Source organism: Strongylocentrotus purpuratus, unplaced genomic scaffold (assembly GCF_000002235.5).
Source record: "Strongylocentrotus purpuratus isolate Spur 01 unplaced genomic scaffold, Spur_5.0 spur5_scaffold_13, whole genome shotgun sequence".
Classification (NCBI taxonomy): domain Eukaryota; kingdom Metazoa; phylum Echinodermata; class Echinoidea; order Camarodonta; family Strongylocentrotidae; genus Strongylocentrotus; species Strongylocentrotus purpuratus.
Window position 1 is genome coordinate 15,908,210 of NW_022145598.1, and position 26,489 is coordinate 15,934,698.

Sequence of the window (26,489 nt, forward strand, 5' to 3'; positions counted from 1 at the left end):
TGAATGTTATATGCAAGAAATGAATCAATATAGTGCATTTCAGATGACAGTTTGGTTATAGTGAATATAGAAAAGTTGCTTAATAACTGCAAAAGTACATTCAGAGTGCAAACATAGATTGAGCAATCTGAATTTGTATTGCCCGTTTCATAATCTCTTGTCTTTTAATATGCTTATACTTTTAAAGAAAATGATCAAACGAAATAATGATACATATTTCATACCAGGAGTGTGATTTCCTAATCATATTCAAAAGAAAATGTAAGCCATGTTTTTCATGGAGAGACAGAACTCACAGCATGACAGTCAAACTTGCTTTAAACACGGTTTTGGATGCTGTGGTTTATAGTTCTTTGGTTTTTATACATACATGTACAGTAAAAAAAAAAGAGAATTGAATCATTAGTGTTTCCAGTAGGTTATGTATGTTATATCTTATACTTAGAAAGCTTTTCAAATAAATGTTTTTATAGTGGATATAAGTTAGATCCCCTAATTATATCTTAAGGTGGGGGATATTGTCAGGAAAGAAATTTATTTGTTTCGCTCTCTGGTCTGGAGTGTTCTTTGTTAAGGTCAGGTGAATATGTTAGGTTAGATGTTTTCTTTTCAGGCCAAGATGTATTGTTCCTTATGAATAGGCCTGGGGAAGTCATTAATTCTGTGTACATATTTTATCTGTTGTTTGGCACACATTTAGGAAGCCTCTTTTCAATACAAGTATTTTCCTTTGTAAGATCATTTCCTCTCCAAATATTTGTAGTCATGTTTTTAGAATTTACTTAGTAACCGTAGGGTATATTAAGAGGTGGATTTTCTGAAATCGAGGAGAACCACCTAAGCTATAATGGACTAAACGTCATGTTAGTCGGCAGTTAAAGTCAATATCTGAGGGTAATTCCACGTCGGGACGAGAGGCTAGCTCAACTGCCACCCGGTTCTCCATATCTTTCGTCGGGGGCTAGCTCTTGTCTGGGATCGGGACACACACCATCGTATCTCAGTCTGCGGAGGCCAAGAATCCGGAGCGACTACCGGGGCCAAGTGGAGCAAAGACACCGTCTGCGGAGGCCAGGGCCAAGTGGACGACACGAGCTGTGACCGGCGTCGATGTCAGACGGGAAACTACCCATCCAGAATTATTTTTGTTAAAGATAAGTTTATTTACATACTGTATTATTGTTGAAGCCAAAACAAAGTCTGTGAAACAGGAGAAATGATTGGAAATTAAACATTACAATTTAACTTTAATTAACAAGCTCTATTTCCCTTTATTTTGTGTGTCCGTAGCAATAATAAAAAATTAAAAAAAGTCTCTCACGTGACACCTCGGTCACAGGATTTAGTTACTATTCTGCACACCACAGTGCACCTTCTCTACTTCCTTAGGAGCATTCCAGCAAGTCGCCTATTTTAAGGGGGCGCACATGCTCATTCAACCACAATGACGGTCGTAACCTATCGGGTACCCATTTATCATCTGGGTGGAGAGGAGCAATGTAAATAAAATGCCTTGATTATGGACCTACGTGTCGTGTCTTGGCTTGAAACCACGACCTTATAGCCCCACTGCACTAATTTTAGCTACTTCCGCCCTCTACATAGCAACCAACGCCTACTCGGTGACCATTGGTCCCCCGCGGTCCCCTTTTTCTCATGTTAATTGAGAGCTGATTTGATGAGATAACCACCTGTCAGTGACCATGCAGGGAGGTTTAATCCCTCCTGGCCAAACTAGTGCAGAGGGGCTTTAACATTTCCATTCAACTGATTAAAGCACTCGACTACGATGTAGTAGCATCAACTTGTAAGTCGGCGCTGATGGGTCCTCCGAGAAAAGATCATTTCTATTCTATTAAAATATAAAAACCACTCGTTTAGTGTAGTTGAAGGTGGCACTAGACACTATACAGGTCAAAGCCATTGATTAGGAGAGTTTGGCCGACTCGGGGCACGTTGCAAATACTTTTCTGTTGGGCAAGAACTCCCCAAAAAAGAATATATGCCATGTTGTGACCAACTGAAACCGAAACTAAAGTTGGCCAAAATCTGTATACAGATGGGTCTGATACAGGTGATTCACCGTAAAGTTACATTGAATAAATAGGGAACAGTGAGTTAACCAAACAACTTGTGAAAGTTTCATCGACAACATTCATCGGAGTAAAAATTTCATGGAACTTTCAGATTTCGCATAATTTCATGAATAATAATATAATTCTATAACGTCCTTGTATAGCGGCATATCAATGCGCTTCAAAAGGACTTTGGATATTATTATCGTGGATTTCGAATATGTATCGGGTAGTCTGTAGCAAATTATCGAGTTGATGACGTCATTCCTTCACTATTCCCCGAATATAAGTTAAGTGATCTATACAACACTTGTTTCTCGAGGTGTTGACTTAGTTGCTCTGTCATCAAACAATGGCGCTTCGGTCCTTTTAGGATTGAAGAGCTCCCTGATGGCCTTGCGAAATTCTGGGTTGCGCACCGCGTAGATGAATTGGTTTACGCAAGAGTTGCAGAAACCTAGTATGACTAGAACGTGATATAGATTACTGTATATGTAGGCATCCGGGAGGATCCCGAGGTCAAACGCAAGTAAGCCAATCAGGACCGGTCCCCAACAGACGATGAAGAGGATGACCACTATGGACACCGTCTGTAGGACGCGCTTCTTAGCGAGGATATGTCGCGCGGATGGGTTGGCTTCATCTAGACGTCTGTCCGCACCTAGGTACAGCCGAGCCTGGCGGTGTAACGCACGAGCTGTTAGCATTTGCAGGGTGACGTTCACGATCATAGGAATGAGAAACTCAAAGACAAAGAGAACTACACCCAGAATATTTTTTATTTTCTTTGACGGGAATTTCCAGTCACACCGTTGTTGAGATGGATCAAGATTGTTGGCGAAGGAAAAGGGGAAGTGCAACGTAACGCCCATGAACCAGCCAAGGACAATGGCAGACCGGATTCTGGTACGGGATAGTAGCTCTTTGCAACGCAGTGGGTAGACAACGGCGATGTATCTTTCAATGGGAATAAAATTTAGTGTCATAATAGACGCAACTGCCGATGTCCACATGAACAACCTGCTATCAATTAACGTGCAGTACATTTCGCCAAGTATTGTCAAAGGAACACGCTTGACAATTGGCAGTGGTATCATGAAGATCGAAGTGAAGAAATCCGCGGTCGCCAAGGCTCCGATGAGTGTATCTGTAGCCCGACTCTTCTTACGCCGCTGGAAAAGCAGGGTAATGACGAGAAGATTTCCAAGAATTCCCGTTCCAGCAGTGACCATCTGTACAATCTCCCACTAGGTCCGTGCCCAAGGTTCCCAGAGCCATTCTGCAGCTATAAGTGCGGATTTTTTTAGCAAACCTTCCTCTTGCAAACCCAATGAATATTGATCAGTAGGGTCCAGCGATGGTGTCGTCTGATTCCAAACGCAACAGTTGGAATCCCTCCCGGTCGTAGACTCTGTTACCGTCGATGGGCTAGACCTCCATTTCGTGCTCTTGGTAGCATCACCAACGTTGAGTTCTGGAATAGCAGTAAGATGTTGTCATTCAGAAGATCTCGCCATACTGCACAATACGACAAGGCAAACTGAGATTCGTACTTCTAACTTCTCCATGGGGATATTCCACAAGCTAGACATAGAGGAGACATGCAAAGAGACAATAAAACTAAGGACAACATGGAAGGACCGGGGTCCCGTCTTATAAAAAGTTGCGATTTATTGAAACTTATTTGCGATTGATAATAATCGTCATTATGTACATAAGAGATAGGAGACTGCAAACTTGCGATTGAATAGGGGACTTGCGATTGATTCGTATCAATCGCAACTCTCTATCAGACAGAGCCCTGTATTTAATATTGGGGAAACAAATCGTAATTTATGGACGTGAGCCTTGAAAGAGGTTAAAGAATACCAATTCATAATCAATGAGATGTGAGTTGGTCTAACGGTAATATTCGTGGTACGGTTAGCTCTCTGTCTTCGCCTAAAATATTGATTCTGATTGGATCAGGGTTCAAAACCTCTTTCCTTTAAACAAGTCATGTCCAATGTTTCGACTTCCCAGTGTTCCGACTTTACGACACCTTCTCATCCGATAATTGCTCCGCAGTATTTGTGACACTGGCCCAATTCCTAACGTCGACCATGGACCATGGACGCAAAACTATACATAATCATTACTTTACTCCTATACATAACCTAAAAATAAAACCCAATTGCAACCCAAACCCTATACTTTTTAACGAAATAAAACCCGGGGCTAACGTCGGAGATACATTTACGATGTTAAGTGTCAATTCGCTCTGAAAACAATATTTTTTCTTCTACTCACCGCTCTTTAAAAATGCTGAACCACACTTCAGGGGCAGTCTCAATGGAGTCCTCACCAAAAAGGTAGTACTCTGTCATTATCTTCGGAGCAGAATACTCTTTTATTTGATGTACAGGTCATCAAATTTGGCTAATGGAGTGACATTTGATACCCATCAACGTAAGCAGCTCAAATGTGCAAGTTGCTTTTATATCAAGTAAGAAGTAATGAGTGGATCAACTACCATGTCCTGATAAACGTGAACGTGTGTGATTAAATCGTGTCAATGCGTACTGCGTAGTTTATTAACGTAATACCAATCACCATAACCTGTTTGGCTCTTGACAGGCATGTTTTTTGTTTTTTTTCAAAATATGCACTATTTTTGGCCCCCTAAAATTTGAAGATCGCACCCCCCCCCCCCTTGAACACTAGGGGAGGGGCCCGTCTCAAAATAAAGATTACAATTACCTGTTTTTACCTGTTTTTACCTGTTTTTTCCCCCGGGGGGAGGGGCCCCTGGCCAATGACAATATTTGTTCCATCTGCCTATGATCTTTTTGGCTAGACGAGCATGACAGGAGATACGTTTTGAACAAAGAAATGGGCAAAGCTCCCGCATTGACAGCTTGTCATATGCAATACGTAATTGGAAGATATTAAGTGTGTATTGATCGACAGGTTGAATAACGAATAAACTGTGACGTTCTGTAAGTCACTTTTTCCATCTTTTGCCCCAGAAACTGGCAGTGCTTTTTGGCTAGACGGGCATGATAGGAGATACATTTTGAACAAAGAAATGGCCAAAGCTCCCGCATTGACAGCCTGTCATATGCAATACCAGGCGCGTACGCAGGATTTTTTCAAGGAGGGGGGGGGGGTTAACATTTTCAAATCGGGCCGAAAATTTCGCACTCGACTCAGCCAGCCGCTGAATAAGCGGGGGGAGGGGGGGGGGGGGGGGTAAGAGGACACTTTTTTTTTTTGGGGGGGGGGTCTCGAAATTTGAAAAATTGACATTTTGCTCCGTTGGGGGGGGGGTAAGGTCACCTTTTTTAGGTCAGCCATGGGAATAATTTTTGTTTTATTAAAAAAAAAGGGGGGGTTTAGGGGGGTTTATACACATAAAAATACCAAAGGGGGGTTGAACCCCCCCCCCCCCCCACCCCCTCCCCCCCCCCCCCCCCCTGCGTACGCGCCTGTGCAATACGTAATTGGAAGATATTAAGTGTGTATTGATCGACAGGTTGAATAACGAATAAACTGTGACGTTCTGTAAGCCATTTTTTCATATTTTGCCCCAGAAACTGGCAGTGCTTTTCGCTATCGGATGAACATGATGAGAGGAAAGATCTAAGAACAGATCTTATTTGTTAAACTATGAAAATAGGCGTTCTTAAATGAGATAGAATATTGCTCGGAAGATCTTTTGTTCTCATTTGAAGGCTGTTTATTTAAACTGGTAGATGCTAAGTTTCTTATACGCTTTAAGGACCAGATTTTACAGTTATAAAAGATTTCAAAACCAACCATGAGGTCAAACATTTCTAATCTATAATATTCTTTAGCTTTATTCTGAGATTTCTGTCTACTTAATAGCAAGGTAATAATGATAACCAGATTCTGAAAGGCATATGATGATGATGGAGATGATGACAATAAAGATAATGATGGTGATGATGATGATGATGATATCGATGAGGATGGTGATTATGATGATTGATAATTATGTTTGCTGATGATGGTGATGATGATTACGGTGATGATTAATATCTAGAATATCAAGTTATCATAATTGCTGAGCTTATTATCCGCACCAGACATATATAAGAGGCCCTCAAAAAGTTTTAAGTTACGAAATTGTTATTCATTTGACAGTTATTAAAGGTTTGTAAATTTCCCTTCATCTTTTGTGATCTCCGTACAGTCATGTGGGCCATATAAGGCATATGCGTACATAAACAAAAATCATAAAAACAATCATTGACTCTTGAATGTACAACAATATATAATTACGTGTATACACCGAATCGTATCAGTTTACTGAAAAATAATGTCTCCATATACTCCGAAACATATCAATCTACACTGAGCATATGGATGTACTCCGAAAAGTTATGGATATGCACGATATGATCCTACACAAATCAATAATGTACCACGCAACGTAATAATTTACTCAGAACACGAATGACACGATATGGAACACTCTACCTCAAGTCATACGCTTATATAAAAACAGTTCAGTGTTTAAAAAACAAATGAAACTGACCTTGCATTCTGCGTACCGTTGAAACTACCTTCCAAACCGTTTTGCCCACTCCAATTTTAAATGATTTCATACATGTTTGTGTAGTTTTTTGTCTTTATATTGTGTTTATCACTGTATTTTGTCATATCTTGAACTAATATATACTCAGTAATATAAATTACAATATTCGGGGGGAACTTGTTAAAACAAGGCCACTATAGGCATTTCCTTTGTTCTTCTATTTCATTTGAAGTTATTGTATAAACTGAACATTCATTGTATGTATATATAGGCTACTTGTATGTTTTTTTTAATTTGCTGTGTTTTTTTTATGAAAATGAAATTAATAAACGAACAAACGAAGGATCGCAAAGAGTTTCAATTTTGTTTACGTTAAGGCAATTTCAATAGCATATCGTAGATTCATTTTCAGATTACGTAATACGTAATCATGATAGTGCAAAATAGAAGTATTTTAGAATTGCAATATCTTACTTTGATTACATGTATGCAATAGGGTGAATTTACAACAATACTTAAAAAAACATGATGTATTTATCGTTACTATAAATATATCGTTGTTATCACAGAATTATATTTTCTCTTTTATTCACAATAAAACATGAAGCCTAGTAGAGAGGAAAGGACATTGAGAGGAAGTGGACTAAAAATCAGAAAGAAAAATGAAATGCACATCCGGTTTACATTCCTGTTAATGGTTACTAATTTCCTCTAGTTATGTTTTCCTGGCCATGTGGTGACACGACGCGGAGGCGTCTTCCTGAAATTGTGCCAACTCACGGCTATTCGTGGTTTAAAAATTACATTGGTTTGTTGACAAACATAGTTCAATAATTAAAACGATTTTCCTGAAGAAAAAAAATAATCTTTATATTTTAGCAGTTTCCTCAATTGCAAAGGGTATTTTCACTTCGGAAGTGATTACTAAAAAAACACATAAATGTTCCCCTTTTCCAATTAACGTGAGCATTAATTAAACTAAAAAAAGGAGGGTCAGTAAAAAAAAAATTACTTTGGAGTACATAATTACTAAAAAAAAAACATACCTTTACTCGTTATCACACTAAAACGGTTAATGATTTTAAATCTTAATCACTTAACAAAAGAGCAACATTGGCATGTTTTGTTATGAATAAAATAAAACCTTGTTCTATTTTCTCAATCAATTGACTGCTTTCGTCATCCCTGAATAAGCATGATAATGCTGTAAACTTGATGACTCATCACACTACATCAAGAATATACCCCTCTTCAGTGGCAAAGCCATTGCGCCACTTCACTTTCATTGGCGAAAAGAGGAAAAGCAATTGGAAAGATAGAAAGAAACTGCAAGGTAGATTGGAAATGAAAAATGGCGAAACTACGTGCCCCTTTCCCTTGATTGGCGAAAGGGATGGTAGAGATTATAAAGGAGAGAAATATAAAGAAAGAGAGATGAAAAATGGCAAGTGAAAATAAGATTAAACGACCGTTTATTACACCTTCCACTCGTTTGACATTCGATGTTTTTCTTATCTCTCATTCCATCCATCAATAAGGACCACTCACCCCCCCCCCCCCGCCCCCCTTCCCCCACCAAAAAAAAAAAAATAATAATAATAATAATAATAATAATAATAATCATAATAATCATAATGATAGTGCCCCCTCCATTGTTTAATATTCCCATGCCTCTATTGTCCTCATTTATAGTAGATTCAATACGCGGGTGTACATAATATAATTACGGACTCCTGTATATTCAAATTAAATTCATGTTTCAATTGCATCGAAGTGCATAATAATGTGTAGAGTTCACAATCTAAATCAAAAAAAAAAATCTTAAAAAAGTACAGTCATTATGAATCAAACTTTCCAATTTCCTATCAAGTTGAGCGTTGATTATGTCATTATTATATTTATACAATGTGATATTCTCAATATCACCATTTATCAATCAAGGGAATTTTTTCTCCTGAGATTTGTGGTCAATTTCGAGAATTGGTAAAATTCCCTGCCAATGGTGCAAAAGCGGGTTTATATAACCTATACCACAGAAGCACCGCGCATAAATAAATCTCTAAACTAAACAGAGAGCGTTGCAGAGTTCATTCAGATCGGTTCAGCTGGTGACCGAGGAGACTACTGTACACCTGGAAGGTTCTAGCTCTCACTCTTTCCTACAAGCTGCACACTTGTAGTATTTTGTTTGGGTAAGTGGTAATTTCATATGAATATGGTATGATTATATTAATCACATGGAATAGTCCTTGGGTCTCGTGTAGGAAGAGTTGTAAGTTCAACGAACAAGAAAATGAAACGCAACTCTAAATCAACGAGCATTGTGGATTGAAGACTCGCGTTTATATTTTCTCAGTTGCACTTTACATGTTATGCAAGGAGCTTCTTTACCAGATAAGTTGACTCCCAATTTTAAACTAAGTTCACCTTTGTATTTTGTGATTTCGGGATACAGTAGTAGTAGTAGTAGTAGTAGTAGTAGTAGTAGTAGTAGTAGAAGTAGTAGTAGTAGAAGTAGTGGTAGAAGTAGTAGTACATTGTATCGAATAACGTGTTTAAAACAAGGTCCATATCAGCTCATATGAAAAACAATTTATCGTTATCTTCAAAGATGCTGGTTTTGATTTGTAAATACAGCATGAGTTGTGTTCGGATAATAATGTTGTATCTATGTTTGTTATGTTTGTTTGCTTTATGTGTTGATTTGTATTCTTCAAGTAGCTCAGTTGTTGGAGTCTGGATAACTGAGCATCGTGAATACGTGAATAATGGAACTTATGATTTGGTCTGTGATATAATTCGTTGTAGTAGTTAAGAAAATGAGAAGAAAAAAACTATAAGAGTGCAAGGGAGTAAGCTCATCTAAATCACTCATGTTTTTTGCACTTGTGTTGCTATGTATAACATTGTTTTATCAGATTTCTATTTGTATTTTCTATTGTTCGTTTCTTTCTTTGGTTGTTTTCGTTGCTTTTCTGTAAATAGGATATTATGTGATGTTTTTTTCCTTATTGAAAGGTTATCGCCTGCTTTTCAAATGACATGCGTATCTTCTATATCCACTAGAACTTTCATATATATATATCGATTTGACAATTTGAAGAAAAAAGATATGGATTACATCTAATTCTATGTACGCAATTAAAATCAAACTTGAACTATTTTCACACAAGTCAAAATATAGAATTTGTTCAGCCAGCCTTACAGTTAGTGGAAGGACCATTCGTATGTGACCTAAGCTTATTATTCAGTTGATCTATAAGATAGGTAACCCCGAACAATACACTGGACTTGTATGTTTGCTCAGCGCAAAGAGCGCATTGTACAAGTCAAATTTTGCATGTAAATAGACGTGTCTGCTTTACGTCATGATACATCCTTGTTAAGGTGTAATATCAAACAATTATCAGAAAGAGGGAAAGGTCGATGTACCTGGATACCAAAGGCGTGCCAGAGGTGCTTAGCTGGGGGTAGTCTTTGAGATTTATTACAGTTTGGAGACTCCTCACCCGAATCCGATCTTGATATGCCGCTGAATTTGCTAGAAAATGCGATAAATTGAGATTTAAGCAAAGCGAAGTTAAAAATGCATCAGCCTCGAAGTAGGCTACATTGTGTATCCATGCCGAATCATGCAGAAACACTTGTGTCAATCATTCAGTAAACTTCTGTAATATACTGTCAGAGGATTTAATTCTTTTCAATCATTTCGATAAAAATCACAATTTAAATGAATACGATAGAAGACTCCTAAGCAATTCTCATTTTCCCAGAAGATTTAAAGCTATGGATGTAATCCCTGCAGGAATATTTCAAATGCATGAAAATCTTTCACAATGTAAGCTTTTTCATTATACTTCCTTCTTTTTTTTTTCTTCATTTAAACACGGTAAACATACACGCATAAATGGACCTGCCCTATATTTTGTTGTCTGCGCTCTTAGAGGGCGGAGCCTTTATAACCAATGCAAACAATGTTCATTAAATTGACTATTTAGGGGACCGTGATCGTACGAAAGGAGATAATTAGTATCTCTAAGTCGTGATCCTAGACCTTTTAATGATCATGAGGTGATAATCTGAATAGATACTATTTATCTGATTTACTACTGGAAGAATGGTTATCATTATTACCTTGCTATTAAGGAGACAAAAGTCAACATGCTCTCCAAGATTAGTTTGTCGACAGATACTAAAACTATGTGTGTATAAATATGCACCAACGGACTTTGGTTCTACGGTATATTTGTAAAATGTCTTTAATTTGTGAAGGTTTAAATCTTCATGATGTCACTGACCTGCCAATCTATTTTGGATTACAATCATTTAAAATAATTGACAAGTTAGCCGATCTTAATTATTTCAAACGAGGTACTTAATTATGTAATTGCGTAAACAGTTTTGACCAGAAATTATTATCGTGTTTAGTTAAGTGATTTTTCATAGTCGTTTCATTTTGCAAAGTGTTTTCCTAAAGCGTTTACTCTGATGAACGTGTGGTTATGTTAAAAGACTTATAATCCTGTTTGTGTGTGCGTGTGTGTGTGTGTGTGTGTGTGTGTGTATCATTGAAACAGGTCGGTAAGGGTTCATAAAAATATATTGTTTCCACACTGAATAAAGGCAACACCTTTTTACATAATCTCAAGCACGGGAAATAATTATTCCATCATAAAATACGGGTTAATAGAAGGTAACAACTAATTCAGTACACCGAATCAATGATATCTGCCATAATATGTTTGGTAAAAATGGCTGAGCATTGACAAGAGAAGATAAGAAAATTGCACGGCCCCCATCGAGAATAAAGTGCCTGTTACTTTGTTACTTTTCTGCTGATTCAACCCGCTGATCTACATTATGCAGTGACGTATCTAGGGAATATGGCGTCCAGGTCTAAGAACAAAATCGCGCCCAACCTCAACACGCCCCCCCCCCCCCCACACAACGTAATAATCACTTTGAAATCACTACACCCGAGATTGGTATAAATCTAACTTTAAATAGCTTTGAATATGGAGCATATATTAGAAGCAAACCCAGTAAGTGGCAGATTACTTGTTTTTCTTCACCCTATAAAGAAAAGCAATTTCTAACGCATGTTAACCTTTAAAATATCAGAGTAGCTCAACAAATGATCATTAATTTCGTTCAAATTTTTAAAAATAATAATTAAAAAACAGATTTTACTTCTTTCATCTCTCTAGGGCCCAAGTTAAATGACTCATGGTCGAGATTTAGCTATAATTTAGCTAATCCACTAAAAATCAAAATTGTTGTTTAATGTTGAACCTTTGGATATGCTAGTTTCTGCACTCTATCATATTTTGAGCGCGATATCTAAAAAGATCCTGGTGAAACCTAATACTCGGAAGCAACGAAGAGAGAGTTACAATATGAACCCTCCGTAGACGCTTGTTGTGCATTGTATCACACTCAGCGGCCCCAAATTACCAGATCCTAAAGGATTGTGCGCGAGAGAGCAAAGCAACAGAGCTTTAGAAAATGTTTGCAGTTTAAACTCTTTAAAAACACTATTACTCATAAGCTTTACCCTGGATTGAGATGCGTAATCCTTTAGAAACCTTGCTTTTTCTTTCTCTTTTTTTTTCTTTGCGCCCCCTTTTAGTGCCGCCAGGGCACGTGCCTCCTACGCACCCCTAGATACGTCGCTGACATGCATCTTGTAATAACTCTGTTTCTCTCCATATTCGGATATATCACTGTCTTTGCCTAGAACCTTATCGAACTGACTAAAACTCATATGTTATTATTCCTTCTTATACATGCCAAGACAAGAACTTCATATACAGAACTATCCCAATGTTTACGACAGAAGTTGTGCGTAAATTAAGTTTAGGTTTTATATTCGAAAGTCAACAGAACAAAGTCAATTTCTTAAACTTGAGATGTATGGTGTAGGGCTAGTTTATCATATATTTGTTTACTCACCCTGCTCACCGTTGACATATACAAATGTAAATAGATAAAGAAATAGATAAATAGATATAAACTGCATTCCGATATCTGTCGGATATGATAGGTTCAGTTCACTTAAATTCAATTTAAAATTGTATTCATTTTATTTAAAAAATATTAATGATGCATCGCTACATAATGTTGAAATGTGCATAATTTACAATCAAAATAGTAAATGATTTTGAAAAATATCGCAGGTAATATTTTTCCTGTCTTACTATTCAGGAATCGGTCTTGAACGAATCTTTATTGTCTATCTCACATGAAACCAAACGAGGTTTGGTGAAATATAGCAGCATGAAGTCTGTCTTTTGTCTCCTAGTGCTTCTTCCAGCCGTCTTCAGTCTTACATACACACCGGGTGAGTTTATGGTGGTAGAGTTTTAAACTGGAAAGTCTTTTCATTCAATTTAATTCAATTTAATTCGTTCATTTCGATTCCATCAAATAAATCAAAAAGACCTAGGCTAGGTAAATAAATGAAATGTACATATAAATATAAAATTTTAAAAAAAACATATATGCAGTATGATACTGGACAATTCTTTTTAACGGTATCATAAGGATTAGGATGGCCATTAAAAAAACAATTGGGTTTGTCGAGACGGCCTACGTATACGGAACAAAGCCTAAATGAAATATATTGTAAGACATGTTTGACATTATTTTTAATTTACAATAAGTATTGGTGTCAAATATAACCTTATAATAAATATCGTAACATAACAAACAAAAGTAGAACAAAACACCCCAAAAATTCCGATACAAACCCTACTTAAATTACACAATACAGTTTTTGTTTCTTTTACTGGAGGGCGTAATTTCTTTGTTTGTCTTTGTCTACCATTGCTGTAGTTGATTTTTAATAGTTCTAAAATTATTTCAAAAAATATACTAAATTTGTTTTGTTAACAAATAATGGAGAAAAAAATGGCGAGTTTTTCGGTTGCATGTTATGTTGAGTTAAGGTGATGATTAAGTTATTGTTACATTTACAAAAAATTCAATGATAACATGATTCTGTATTAGTCATAATTCCCTTTTCATTAGCAAGGTAGATTACTTATCACGTTATCTATGCATATATATCAATTTCCATATCGCATTTCCATATACCTTTAAAAAAAAGATAAACATTTTACAGCTATTTTCATTACATTAACAGGGACAGATACATGTAAAGACAGATGTATTGATCACTACGACCTGTATAACTTATGCCAATGCACAGAGAACTGTGAATTATTCGGCGATTGCTGTCTAGATTTCTACGTTCACTGCGTCGGTAAGTTATCGTCTCATTGCTTGTTGTAAACAATTATCCTCCAATACCATATTTGTTCGCCGGTCAATTCCTCATACTAATCGAAATCTTAGTGTATAATACCGGCCCAAAATTAAACCCAATGTAGATCTCCATCTCCCTGTCGTTCCCTCTCTAACCACCTCCCCCGCTAAAGATCAAAATGATGGCGACGGTGATGATGCTGATGATGATAAGGAGGAGTAGGGGGTAACATATCATGTTAATTACTGCTTCTTAAAGCACTTTAAACAAGTTGAATTTCTTCGAATTGTTAATTTTATTTTTATGAATTTTCAAACGAAGTGTAACTTCTCCATTCCACTGATTCAATGATTCATGAATAACATCATTTACGTAATAATAGGGACTTTTAGATTTGCTCGACGAGAACGTGGACTGCCACGTGTGACATCCTTTTAAGGCAATGTAACGTAATTTTAAGGCACTGGCTGCGCCCGGCAGTGCCTTAAAAGGACGTCACATTGCCTTAAAAAAGGATGTCACACGTGACAGTCCACGTTCTCGTCGTGCATATCTAAAAAGTCCCTAGGAGAGGCTTTGTTGGATAACGAAAATTAAGCTGTATTTGTCTGTGATCTGTTTCTCGTTTTCTTCTCAAGATCCACCAGTAGATGAAGATTCATGTGAGGGACTGTGTGGTCTATTCACATCAGGAAAACCTTGCCAATGCAACGACGGATGTCTCGACTTTGGTGACTGTTGCGATGACTACGACCAATTTTGTGGTGGTGGTGGTAAGAAGGAAAAAAAATCATCGTTGATATCTATGTTTTCGTCACTGATCCCCCTCCCTCTCCATAATCTATACCATGACAGTTACAGTTACGTCACAGCCATAATCGTTGTTGGAATTAACCATAATACTGGTGTCCATTGGTTCCCCCCCCCCCCCCCCCCCCTCTAATCCACATGGCTGCCATGGTTATGTTCATAGTTAGTATGGTACATATAGTACATATATCCATTGATATATTGGCTCCCTCATATTAACCCCAAGCACTAACCCCCAATAACAATTCCTTGCTCATATAAATAGGCAAACACCCACCCACCAACACACTGACAGACACACGCACACATTCACGCACAAAAACGCCCAAGCACGCCGCGTAACAGCGACAATTACGTATGTCCCCATCACCTGACCGTAAGTTGTGCTCGTGTCTCATGATTAGAAACTCATCCTGAAATTGTCATTATCTGTACCGCAGCCCTCGTCATGCCGTCAACTGCCTCATTCATAGTTATTTTTGTAGATTTAACATGTTTAACTAATACATTTTGCCAAAGAGAATCACTGACAAATAATACATTACCATGTATGTGTAAATCAAGTTGTTGGTTGTAATTCACCCTTCCGTTACCTGTGTTTCTTTCTGCTCATGTCTTCAATTATTTTTCTATTTGATTCAGAAACTTTCATCGGTTGGGGTGATCATCATGATCAAAACATGTAATTTAGGCTGCTACAATCTTTCAAGTGTAGTAGGCACGCTTCAACTACTCCTTTTGATGAAATGTAGATTAATGTTACCTATATCCTTGCTCCTGTTATCTCAAGTCAGCCATAGCAAGAAACTACGAAAAAATACTTGGCTTGAGAAAGTCCGCAGAAGTGGATGAAAGCATGCCGACTAAATAGGTTGATAGAAACCTAACTTACATGTTCTTTTTCTGTTTTCGTTTCTGTCTGTTTCTGTTTTTCTCCATTAATATCGTTACTAACTAAGTGTCGCTATATGTTTGTTTGTTTTTGTATTCGCATAACAGGCGTAGATCCCGATTCATCATGCAAAGATCGATGTGGTATTGGCTATGACCCTGCTTTGACTTGTCAATGTAACGACGAATGCGAGTCGTATAGCAATTGTTGTGACGATTACAATGAGCAGTGTGTTGGTAAATAAAGAATATCGCCAATATACATCAGTGGCGATAATAAATGATGAGAGATGCAAAACGATTGCTCTGCAAAATAATGTGAAGTACACTTATGTGTATTTTTTAAAGTTAGGTTGAGCATGGTGGTTAATTTGTATACATTTATAAGATTGCCGTTTTAATACCATGTGGGTAGTCCTGAAAAGATTTGAACAGTGCTTCCATGACTTCCGACGTGGGGAAACCGCAAAATTATGGATTTACTTTTTTTGTTTTATCTTGTTTAACGTTCGTTTGGTTGAGTGGCTAATGTATTACCCCCCCCCCCCCCCCCCTCCTTCCTTTCTTTAAAAGTTCCAGAGGAAAGTAAGCGAAATATTACAATGGGTATGAAACACGCATAGCGGAGTTAAAAAGGATACACCTCTTGTTCGTATGTCTTGCAACTATTCCTCCTCTTTTCGTCACGACTGGGCATGACTCCCACTCTTTTGTTTTCTTTTTTTCCTTCTCTTTTTTTAAAAATGTTTTTTGTTTCCATATTAACGTATTTGTCTTACTAACAACAGTTGTACCCATAATAGTTCTGACTCTTAAAAAATGGTAGTTTGTCAATTCATCTTTGTCGTAACTCATTTTGTTGTTACAATTTAAATTTATATTTGTTATTTGTTATTTTTATTTTGTTTCCAACGTCATTTTGTTTTAATTCTTCATCCACATATAGCGTGGTTTATGCCTGAATACTTTATGCCCACACCTTTTTATGAATTTAAGGATGCACCTCACTGTCATGTCCGAATGTTTTTAAACTATCCTTCCTCCTTTACATCACCATTTCTGGTTCTTAATCCTTCTCTCTCCTTCCCCGTTTGTTATTTTGTAGGCTGTTTTCTGTATCATGAACATATCTGTCTTAATACGCATTGCACCCCCTAGTCGACCCTTGCTCCTAAGAAAATGATAGTTTATCGATTCATCTCTGTCATAATTCATTGGTTTTTGTTTTGCTATGTTTTTGGTATCTATGTTATCTTTCGCGTTTTCTCCTCCAATATAATCACGTTCTTTTCGTGTTATGATAGGGGTAGACCCAGACTTGACCTGCGTGGATCGATGTGGTAATGGCTATGACCCCGGTTTGCCCTGCCAATGTAACGACCAGTGCGACCAATTTGGCAACTGTTGTGACGATTATCAAGATGAATGTCTTCTAAATGGTAAGTTCATCTACATGTGGATTTTTAAAAAGAGGAACCCCCCCCCCCCCCCCCTCCGGAGGACAAGTGATACCAAATAATGATTTTAAGTCGCCCTATATATACCGGCCTCTGTAACTGGTATTTATAAAGGCCAGGGGGTGTTTCACAAAGATCCTAAATTGGACTTAACAACTATGGAAAGCCGTTAGCATCCATGAAAATATTTTGTAAAAGTTATTTTAAAAGGCATAAAATGTTGATTCAAATCCTTCATGTTTTGTATTATCAAGGAGATTTCATGTTCATGATTTGGAATTTATAAAAAGTCTAAAATACTTGAATTTTTGCTTTTTAATATATATTCTTTTAAGGCTACAAATGGCTATCCATAAGTTTTAAGTTCAACCTAGAGTTAAGTTCGACTTAGGGTCCTTGTGAAACACCCCCCCCCCCCCCCCCCCCCCCCCCCCCATGGCCCATATAGTAGCGTTACCACGGGTAACGCTACTATATGGGCCATGTTTGAAAAGAACATTGACTTCTGGAAAAGGTAAACAATACTTGGCTCGTGAGCTTTTTTCATAATATGTTAGTGTGAAAGATAATCATAAAATTCATTTAAAAGAATGGTTCTTTAAAGTTGGACTGTACAACTTGTAGCTACTCGTACCCTCTATATAGTAACAAATGCCTAAGCGGTACCCGTTGGTCCCCTATGATCCCCCTTTTCTCTTGTTAATTGAGAGCCGATTTATCAGCGGCCATGCACGGAGTTCTTATCCCTCCTGGTAAAAGTAATGCAGATATGCTTTAAAAACTATCATATTCGAAAGATGACAATTAACACCTAAAGGTTGTTAATTTTCTTTTTCCTTTTTTTCTTCTCCTCAAAATCCATGATTTCTTTATGGTTACATATTTTTTAATTTAATGATTTTCTATGTATACTTTGTTTTCAAGGCGTATTGTAAAACAGCCTCTGAGAAACTAATATTTCAACAAGCTCTGCTTCTAGTTAGTTCCTACTTTCTCGTGCCATTACTATTATATTTGTCTTGTTTTATTGTATATTTTTGGGGTAATGTACTTATTTATTCATTCATTGAATTGTAAGATGTTTTGCACGAGAAATAAAATCAATTGAATCTTGAATCTTGGACCACAACACTCATGCCCCACTTGTGTGTAGTCCCATATACACATTTCTGTGTACAGCTAGTGCATTTGAGGTATAGCATCAGCCAAATTCTTATCAATTTGATGATTCTAAAAGTTCACAGAACACATCAATACTCATGTGGTACGTGATCAACCTTTCCATTCGCTTCCACATAGTTTTTTCACATTGCACTACATCCTAAGACAACTAACCCCTAGGACAACTACCCCCCCCCCAGACAACTACCCCCTAGGATAGTTGTCCCAGGGATAGTTGTCTTAGAGGGTAGTTGTCCTAGGGGGTAGTTGTCCGGGGTAGTTGTCCGGGGGTAGTCATCCTAGAGGGTGGTTGCCCTAGGGGGTAGGCTTCTTGTCCTAGGAGGTAGTTGACTGGGGTGGTTATCCGGGGTGGATGTCCAGGGGGTAGGGTCCTAGAACCCAATTTTTCAATTGACGACCGGGATAATTTCATTTCGTCTTTTTGTTTGATAATTGCTGTAATTTGTACAGATTAAATTAATTTCCAGTTGATGCTCCACAAAAGCAATAGGCAATTATTAACCTGTGGAACTCTGAAATCTCTGATATTTTGTCATGTTAGTGTATATTTTGTTAATTATCATAACAAGTGCGCGGATGCACGAAATAAGACACGTATCATTGGTTCGTGCACAGATGCCTCTCTTAACGGTTGACGTACGCTACAAGCGTTGCATAAGAATCACCCTAGAATTGTCCTTTTAAGATTAAGATTTTCACAACACCAACCAAGGATTGGATTCGTCCGCCTTCATAAATACAGGTCTCTGTTTATCTCTTTTTTAATATTTCAATTTACAGATAATTACTGTAAGGGTAGGTGTGATACGGACTATGACAGTGCTTTACCATGTCAATGTAACCTAGAGTGTCCCAACTATGGTAACTGCTGCCCAGACTTCGACACGGAATGTACAGGTAAGCGACTGAATGATTGATAATAACAACAAAAAAATAACGACAACAACAACGACTACATCAACAAATAACGGTGGTATTAATTGAAGTAGTAACAATAGTATGATTGTAGTAGTATTAGTAGTAGCAGTAGTAGTAGTAGTAGTAGTAGTAGTAGTAGTAGTAGTAGTAGTAGTAATAGTAGTATCAGTAGTAGTAGTAGTAGAAGTAGTAGTGGTAGCCCGCCCTCCCCCCCCCCCCCCCCCCCACACTCCGGGGTCGGAATGACCCCATACGTGTTACCAAAATGTCCGGTAAAGGGGTACTTTTCGTGCGACAAAGTCCGGCCCGAGAATTGTAAAAAAGGGGTGTATTAACTTTTCACCCGGAGATTTCTTTAAAAAGGGGGTCTTTTTTCTTTTTTTCTCTCGTCTCTTTAGACTCCTGAGATATTATTCCGAATTTAGGGGGGTACATTGAGCATTTGTCGTGATTTAGGGGGGTCTCCAAGGCAGGAAAAGCCCGCAAAAAGCCCGCGAAAGGGGGGTTCGGAAATGTTGGCAGTCCTCAGATAGGGGGTGCTTTCAAAAAGAGGGAACGAGCATATGCGTACCCTAAATAACACTGAGTGGGGGGGGGGGGCTGGGAGTGGTAGTAGAAGTTGTAAGGATGATAATGATGACGAAGATGATGATGATAATAATATTAATGATTGTTTGCTTGCTTTGTTGTTCCAAATTCTTCATAACAAGATCGTTTAAAACATAAGATTTAACAAGAGAAAAATAATAATGATTATAAGTATAGAAAAAAATTACTAATATATTTTTTTTAAATAATGATAATATCAATGATGATGATAAAGGGGGTGATGATAATGATGATAACACCTGTCGTTCATGATGATGATAATCATGCAAACTTCTATCCTGTCAATCATTGCTTTGGTCAAATTTGCTTCTTTTTTTTCTTTTCGAACATTTCTATGAACCATTAGAAGTTCATAATTATGCCACTATAATGCCAAGGCCCGTACTTCGATGCATAATAAGAAAAAGACGAAGCAAACAAAAAATAATAGAATTCCTGACTGAAGTTTAAAATATGTTGTCTCCTTCATGTATGAAATATTGTTGTTCTTGCCATTTTATTGTAACTATTGTCTGAAGTCAAATTTATCTAGGCATTATCATTATATTCATTATTACTATGACTTTCGTTGATTTTTTGTAATATTACCATTGTTGTTAGTATTAATAATTTATTTTTGATAATAGTGTTATATTCATAATCGCTACTGTTAATATTATTTCTATAATCATTATAACTACCATTTTTCCTGTTGTCTTATCATGGATGTGATGATTAATTTGATAACGATTAACAAAATTCTTTAGTTCAGATTTATTTTTGTAATTCACATTTCCTGAAATTTCATAACTCCACGCATTCGGTACAAGTATTAGCAAATATAGTGCTGTTTATACTTCATTATCATTAATTCCATTAATTTAATTTACATTATTATTATTATTATTTGTATCAATATTGCTATCATTATTATTATTACTATTAATATCGTCATTGTTATTATTATTGTTATTATTATTATTGTTATTGTTATTATTGTTATTATTATTATTGTTATTATTATTAATGTTATTATTATCATTGCCATTTTCTTATTGCCTTACTTTAACAGCATCTTGTGACGAACGCTGCGATGACCCTTTTGATAGCAACCAACCATGTCAATGTAACACTGCTTGTACATCAAAATCAGACTGCTGCCCAGATTACAATGAAATCTGCCTTAACGGTACTCTCCTAATTTGTATTACTTATTCGGCAACTTTACATATCAAACGCAACAAATCCTCGATACGAATTAGTCCATTTACCTGTTACGAACGAAAAGCGCTATATAAGAACGAGCTATTATTATCATTTGTATCTCAATAGTACGTACGCCAGCTGCATACATCCGTTGTTGCTAGTTAGGACAAATATTGTTTCTTGCCCTACCTATCAACATGTGTTAAATGCGATTTGCATTCTGACTATTGAAATACAACTATTCGTGACAGGTGAATAACGCATTAATTCATATCGAAGACGTATATGTATTACATTTGTAGAGCTGTCAACCTCTTGCGACCAAACCACGCGCGATACACTTCCAATGCAGAAATGTCCATTCCTCATATAGTTTGTTTTCATATTAGGACCTATAGTTCATCCAAGTAGGTATTTTGTTGTTGTTATTTTGGTATTATCGGCGTTTCATTCTTTTTGAGAATATTTTTCTCTTCAAGTATGTTTTAACCTTAGTTTTCTATTAAATTTGTGATCGAAAAAAACATTTTAGGGCAGTTGTTTGGCGTGTGGTATGTTTAAAAAAATATATATGTAAAAATTATTTATAAAACGTAATTTGAATTTGAAAAAACGGAATAGTTGGCAGCTCTGCATTTGGTAAAATGACGAAAATGGCCTTTGAACAATAACCTTATTTTGGAGTTGAATCAAATTATAGTTCTGGTGAAAGCAACTCCAAATTGTCGTCTTTGGGGTTTTGACGGATGGTTCCACTATGTTTAGCATAAAATCCCACTCACGAGAGAGTGGTCCATTGGGAATCGTCAAAGAGTAGATTTCCGATTGAGAAAGTATAACGTCATCGCGCATCGCGATATATTATTTCTCGTTTCGAGGGCGGCAGCTCAGTGACGTAACCAGCGTAACCCTGGAAGAAGAATAAATCTATGTGCATTTTTCTATGAAAAAGAAGGAAATCAATAAATTGGTTGTTCGCATATAACAATCATACTTGCACTTATTTTTCCAAATGTCTATGCTGTAGGCAGGAAATACATTATGAAGTCTTTGCGATTTATTGCCATGTCATTTTGGAACCGTCTCATGAATTTTTTATTTTTAACGATTCTATTGGCAGGAACTGGACCTGTACCAATCACTGAAGCAGATATCACTGAATTAGCTGAATCCTTGTGGACCCTTGATGTCAATAGGCTAAGCCCTGTAAACGATTACGTCATCAACAAACAAGCTCAAGTTGGAGATGGTGACGATGTTGATATGTCACCTGATCCGTGAGTTTCTATGTTCTTTATTTCACTCCTACAATTCAATTTATTTCATTTTCAAAAAAATCATTCACACGATTGAAGCTTACCGATCATATTTTCCTCTATTCCTATAGTAGCTAGTTGGAATATTGAATTCAAGATGGAGGTTCACCGCAAAATCAGTCGATTTCAGCAAGTCGTCAGTTAACTGGACGAAGACAAACAGTGATAATCGCAAGTCAATCCTGAAGATAGAAATAAATAGAACAGGGGTGTTTCTTTTGTAGAAAATTTTTGATTTCATTTGAAATTACCTTGACCAATCCACGGACAAAATCATCTTTTTGAGGGGGGTATAAGAACACGAGATTTTTTTTTTTCAGCATTCACCTAAAGAATATCTACAAACATATTAATTCTTTCCATATTTTTAGTTTTAAATCAATGTCATGATTTCTTGTACCACTCGTAGATTTTTCACGAGCGTGAACGAGTCAGCTCTCTCTAGTCGCACCTACCAGGCGTTTATTGCCCTTATGGATAACTACATCTCTGATACGCAAGCTTTTGAGATTTACACTTTGGAAGAACTTGCCGAGATCGAAGAGTTCCTCGACGCAATCTTCGAATCTGACGTCATGTCAACAACCACGCAGTTCTTCATCGACAAGGGTGAGAGATTATTATTTAAGTTTAAAATTCAGGACGTTAGGAAAGATAATAACCGTCTTATCGATTTGATGACACCCAGATGTTAAGCGTGTTTGCATGAGTAGTGCACTATTCTCACTTTAAAACATGTTTAAGGACAGCAATATATATATATATAACAAACTAAACGAACAACCATCCGACCTCTTAAACAACTAAAGACAAAAACTTTATTTAATTTGTTTTATTCCCAGGGGAGGGTCCAGGGGGCGTTGGGGGCGAACCCCCCTCTTTTCCTTACGATAAAAAATGGAAACAACCTCAGAAATATTCACATATATGTTTAGTTTACGCATTTAGAAATGCCACAGAATAAACGATAGTGCATCTTAAAGTTCAACATTTTCCGAGGCCCTTTAACAGGCCCCAAACACCACGCCGTAAAGATTTCGCGCTCCCAATTTCGTACATTTCACGCCCCCTCTCGGCCTCCGCCCCCCCCCCCCCCCCTTTGTGGAAAATTCTGGATCCGCCCCTGACTCCAGCGGTGTTGGTAGGCACCATCGCCATTAGTTGATGATCGGTGAATACTCTACAGAGGGATTGGGAATATTTCGTTTGCTACTCTGTTTTACTCATATTTTACTTTTCCTTTCATTTCTAAAAATACGCTAGGTTGGTATGAAAATGAAGCCGAATATCGAGAATGGGCCAAAGAAGTGTGGTTCGGTAACTACAGCAGAAAGCAAAGTGATCAGAATTTCGGTTCGTCAGGATTTGAACACGTGTTTCTTGGTGAGACCAGAAGTAGTGGCGTGACGGGTTTCCATAACTGGCTTCAGTTTTACTTCCAAGAAAAGGCGGGAGATCTGGAGTATTATGGCTACGTGCGTGAGAACGAAGTGAGTAACTATATATCAAATTCTTCGCAACTACTTTAGAAAAATCAACTTATTAAAGGCAAGTTCAATGGCCCTATCCATCACCTTCTAAATACGCGAACATGACGTACAACGTAATTGGACATTAATTCTAAAGGATAAACAAAAAGGTATTGAAATTGCCCTTGAGTTAATTTTATCGAAAGAAGTTGTGATCGTGTTCTTAAAAGAGTTCAAAACTACAGTGAATTACGTATAGGGCCATATTCTAACCTTTGATCGTTTTGGTTGGTTTTATTTACGATCATAAATATGAAACACAAACAATCCCGACACGGCACAAATATCCTTTGGCGAGATATTAACCTACACTTGCTACTCTCCACCCAGGTGTTAAAATGGGTACCCGGTAGGATGCGACCGTCATTGTGTGTCAAACAGTTTTTGAGCGTCAAATAATGCCTGGCTGGAATGCTCCCCAGCGAGTGGAGATTGTGCACACAGTACGTGTGTGCCGGTAAGCACTGAATCTAATGACCGGGGTAATAGTATATCTGTAAAGCGCTTAGAGACGTCCGAGATGTATTAAGCGCTAAATAAAAGCTCAATATTATTATAATTATTATAATAACACATAAAGCAACAGAGCACTAAAATATTTTACGTGGAATATTCTAGGAATAAAATGTAGGATCGTGGGATCACCCGTTTCACATTCCCCGACAAATTTGATCTGTTCTTCGTAGGGGTCCCAAAATAACTACAATAATGAAAATAATAACAATAATAATAATAATGATATTATAATTTCCTTCCATCAATGGTCATTTTATGTATACTCGGTCTTTTTTTTTCATCAAACAGCAATTTCTCCGACAAAACAAAAGTGTAACGATTTTCACCGTAAATTGACATTTGGTATTCTCTTCATGCTGTCTCTCATTTTCACTGTTGTTGTTGTTGACTTCATTGTTGTTATTGTTGTTGGTTTGTTTTAGTTAATTTATATTTTGATGATTTGTTTCTTTGTTTCTTTATTAATTTATAACTATACAAATATATCTTCTCATGCAGCCTAACCAGAAGGGACTTGCATTCGTCTGGAAGAACGTCAAAAAGGATTTTGGTTCTATGATAATCGGTTCCAGTCCCGAATTTGAATTTGCCATGTTTAGTGTCTGCTTCCGGGTCAAGGGAGGAGCCCAGTGCCCCTTCACACTTGACGGGTCGCCCACAAGGATCCAGACTTACAACATCCGGGAGATCTACATAGGATCTGCTTACTTTATCGTTTAGCTCAGATTCTGGTGGTTAGCAGATAACGTCAAATAGAGGTGTCGTGGTTCATTCATTTGACTCACAGTCCAAGGTTTGAGGGATCGAATCACTCAAAAATAAACTCTAAATGTTATAATTATTACTATATGATCATCTTTATTATTTATATTATTATTATTACCATTATTCACATTATAATTGTTATTTTAATCACAATTATCATCATCATCGCTACAATTACTATTATTATAATGTTTTTTTTTTCATTATTATCTCTATTATTGTCGTAACGCAGCGGATAGGACAGTCTTTAGTAGGCGTTATATTGGGGATCCTGTGCAGTAGAAACTAATCCATGATCCTATTTCTTGAAACTTCTTATCAATAAAAAAAATGCTCAAATTATATAACAAATTAGCTCTCAGTCACCCAGATGCCAGTAGCTTATAAAAGTTATTATTTTTACAACTTGTTATTGATAACAACTTGTTGAATCAGGGCCCAGATCCACTCGAAAATAGTGACTCTTTTCAGAATGGGTTCAATTATTTTCAGCGTGAGAGTGGATTGATTAATCCCAATAAAAAAAGTCTCTCTCTTTCTCTCTTTCTTTTTCTAATGACAAATTATATGTTAAACTATGGACCTTAACGTGGCTTGTAATGATGGGTGGATTTTCTATGCACATAAAGTTATACTGTGTTATTATGCAAATGAAGACATGAGAATTATCATGAATTTGTACTTATGTTATTATGAAAATGTGTCGTTCTTTTATATTAATGTTTGCAAATTGTTTTATCAGTAATTTACAGCACACTGGTAATATATATTCCGCGATTATAACAATAAGCTGATGATTGAATACAATGACTGCATGGATAAAGTTCTTTAAAGTGGTATTAAAACATATATAAATCCGAACTTCTTGTTTCTCTGATCATTTTAAACTCTGTATAACACTGAAAGTAGATTATATGTCATGTTCCGAATGACATTGTGGTATTCTTTGATCTTTTGGCAATCGTAAGGGTAAATTTCGAAATAAAGAATTAAAACTAACAAAATGTTTTGACACAAAGATGGAAAATCATTATGATGTATGTAGTGGACCCCATTGAAGACCAGCTTGTAGCTGAAAAGGGTGATCCTTCCCATATGTGGAAAATATTTTTTTTTTTTTTTAAATGTAGAAAAAGAATATATAGCCTGGAAAAGATAAAGAATGTTGAGTGAGAACATTGAGTGAGAAATTAGGATCCTATCAAAGAATGACGTATGTTATAATTGTTTGAAGCTTTCTTCCTCATCGGACTTCTTCAGATATTTTATCTGAAACTAAAGAAAGAAGATACAATTATTTAGAAGGTATGACAGAGACTACCAAAGTATAAGCTGGCATTATTCTGAATCATGAACTATTTCCGGACCAGAAGTAAATATGTCCTGGAATGCATATTGGTATCCTCAAATCTGTCGATATTTACCAAAA

The 26,489-nt window shown here is 36.9% G+C and overlaps 2 protein-coding genes across 3 annotated transcripts; one reads left to right on the plus strand and one right to left on the minus strand.

Annotated features, from left to right (window-relative positions):
- Positions 1 to 2,374: 2,374 nt before the first annotated feature.
- Positions 2,375 to 4,441, minus strand: LOC583770 (mu-type opioid receptor-like). Its single transcript, XM_783664.1, has 2 exons — positions 4,365 to 4,441; positions 2,375 to 3,032 (listed from the first exon to the last, which is right to left on the minus strand). Exons 1-2 carry the CDS (start codon positions 4,439 to 4,441, stop codon positions 2,375 to 2,377), a joined length of 735 nt encoding a protein of 244 aa, XP_788757.1.
- Positions 4,442 to 8,696: 4,255 nt separating this feature from the next.
- On the plus strand, positions 8,697 to 25,921 carry LOC105440894 (poly(U)-specific endoribonuclease). Of its 2 annotated transcripts, XM_011671484.2 has the most exons (12): positions 8,697 to 8,807; positions 12,820 to 12,955; positions 13,760 to 13,879; positions 14,521 to 14,655; positions 15,692 to 15,820; positions 16,888 to 17,022; positions 19,003 to 19,119; positions 20,801 to 20,917; positions 22,055 to 22,211; positions 22,660 to 22,859; positions 23,514 to 23,740; positions 24,794 to 25,921. In XM_011671484.2, the coding sequence occupies exons 2-12, from the start codon at positions 12,892 to 12,894 to the stop codon at positions 25,013 to 25,015; spliced, it is 1,623 nt and encodes a 540-aa protein (XP_011669786.2). In that variant the 5' UTR covers positions 8,697 to 8,807; positions 12,820 to 12,891; the 3' UTR covers positions 25,016 to 25,921. The 2 variants fall into 2 exon arrangements, with proteins under 2 accessions (XP_011669786.2, XP_011669787.2); XM_011671485.2 differs by lacking the exon at positions 15,692 to 15,820.
- Positions 25,922 to 26,489: the final 568 nt, after the last annotated feature.

Bases quoted from the DNA above. Each gene is read 5' to 3' on its own strand.
- LOC583770 (XM_783664.1), bottom strand. From the start codon at position 4,441: ATGACAGAGTACTACCTTTTTGGTGAGGACTCCATTGAGACTGCCCCT. The intron at 3,033-4,364 runs GTGAGTAGAAGA...TCCCATTGAAAG, and splicing joins TTCAGCATTTTTAAAGAGCG to ATACATCGCCGTTGTCTACC.
- LOC105440894 (XM_011671484.2), top strand. From the start codon at position 12,892: ATGAAGTCTGTCTTTTGTCTCCTAGTGCTTCTTCCAGCCGTCTTCAGT. The intron at 12,956-13,759 runs GTGAGTTTATGG...TTACATTAACAG, and splicing joins CAGTCTTACATACACACCGG to GGACAGATACATGTAAAGAC. The intron at 20,918-22,054 runs GTACTCTCCTAA...TTCTATTGGCAG, and splicing joins CAATGAAATCTGCCTTAACG to GAACTGGACCTGTACCAATC.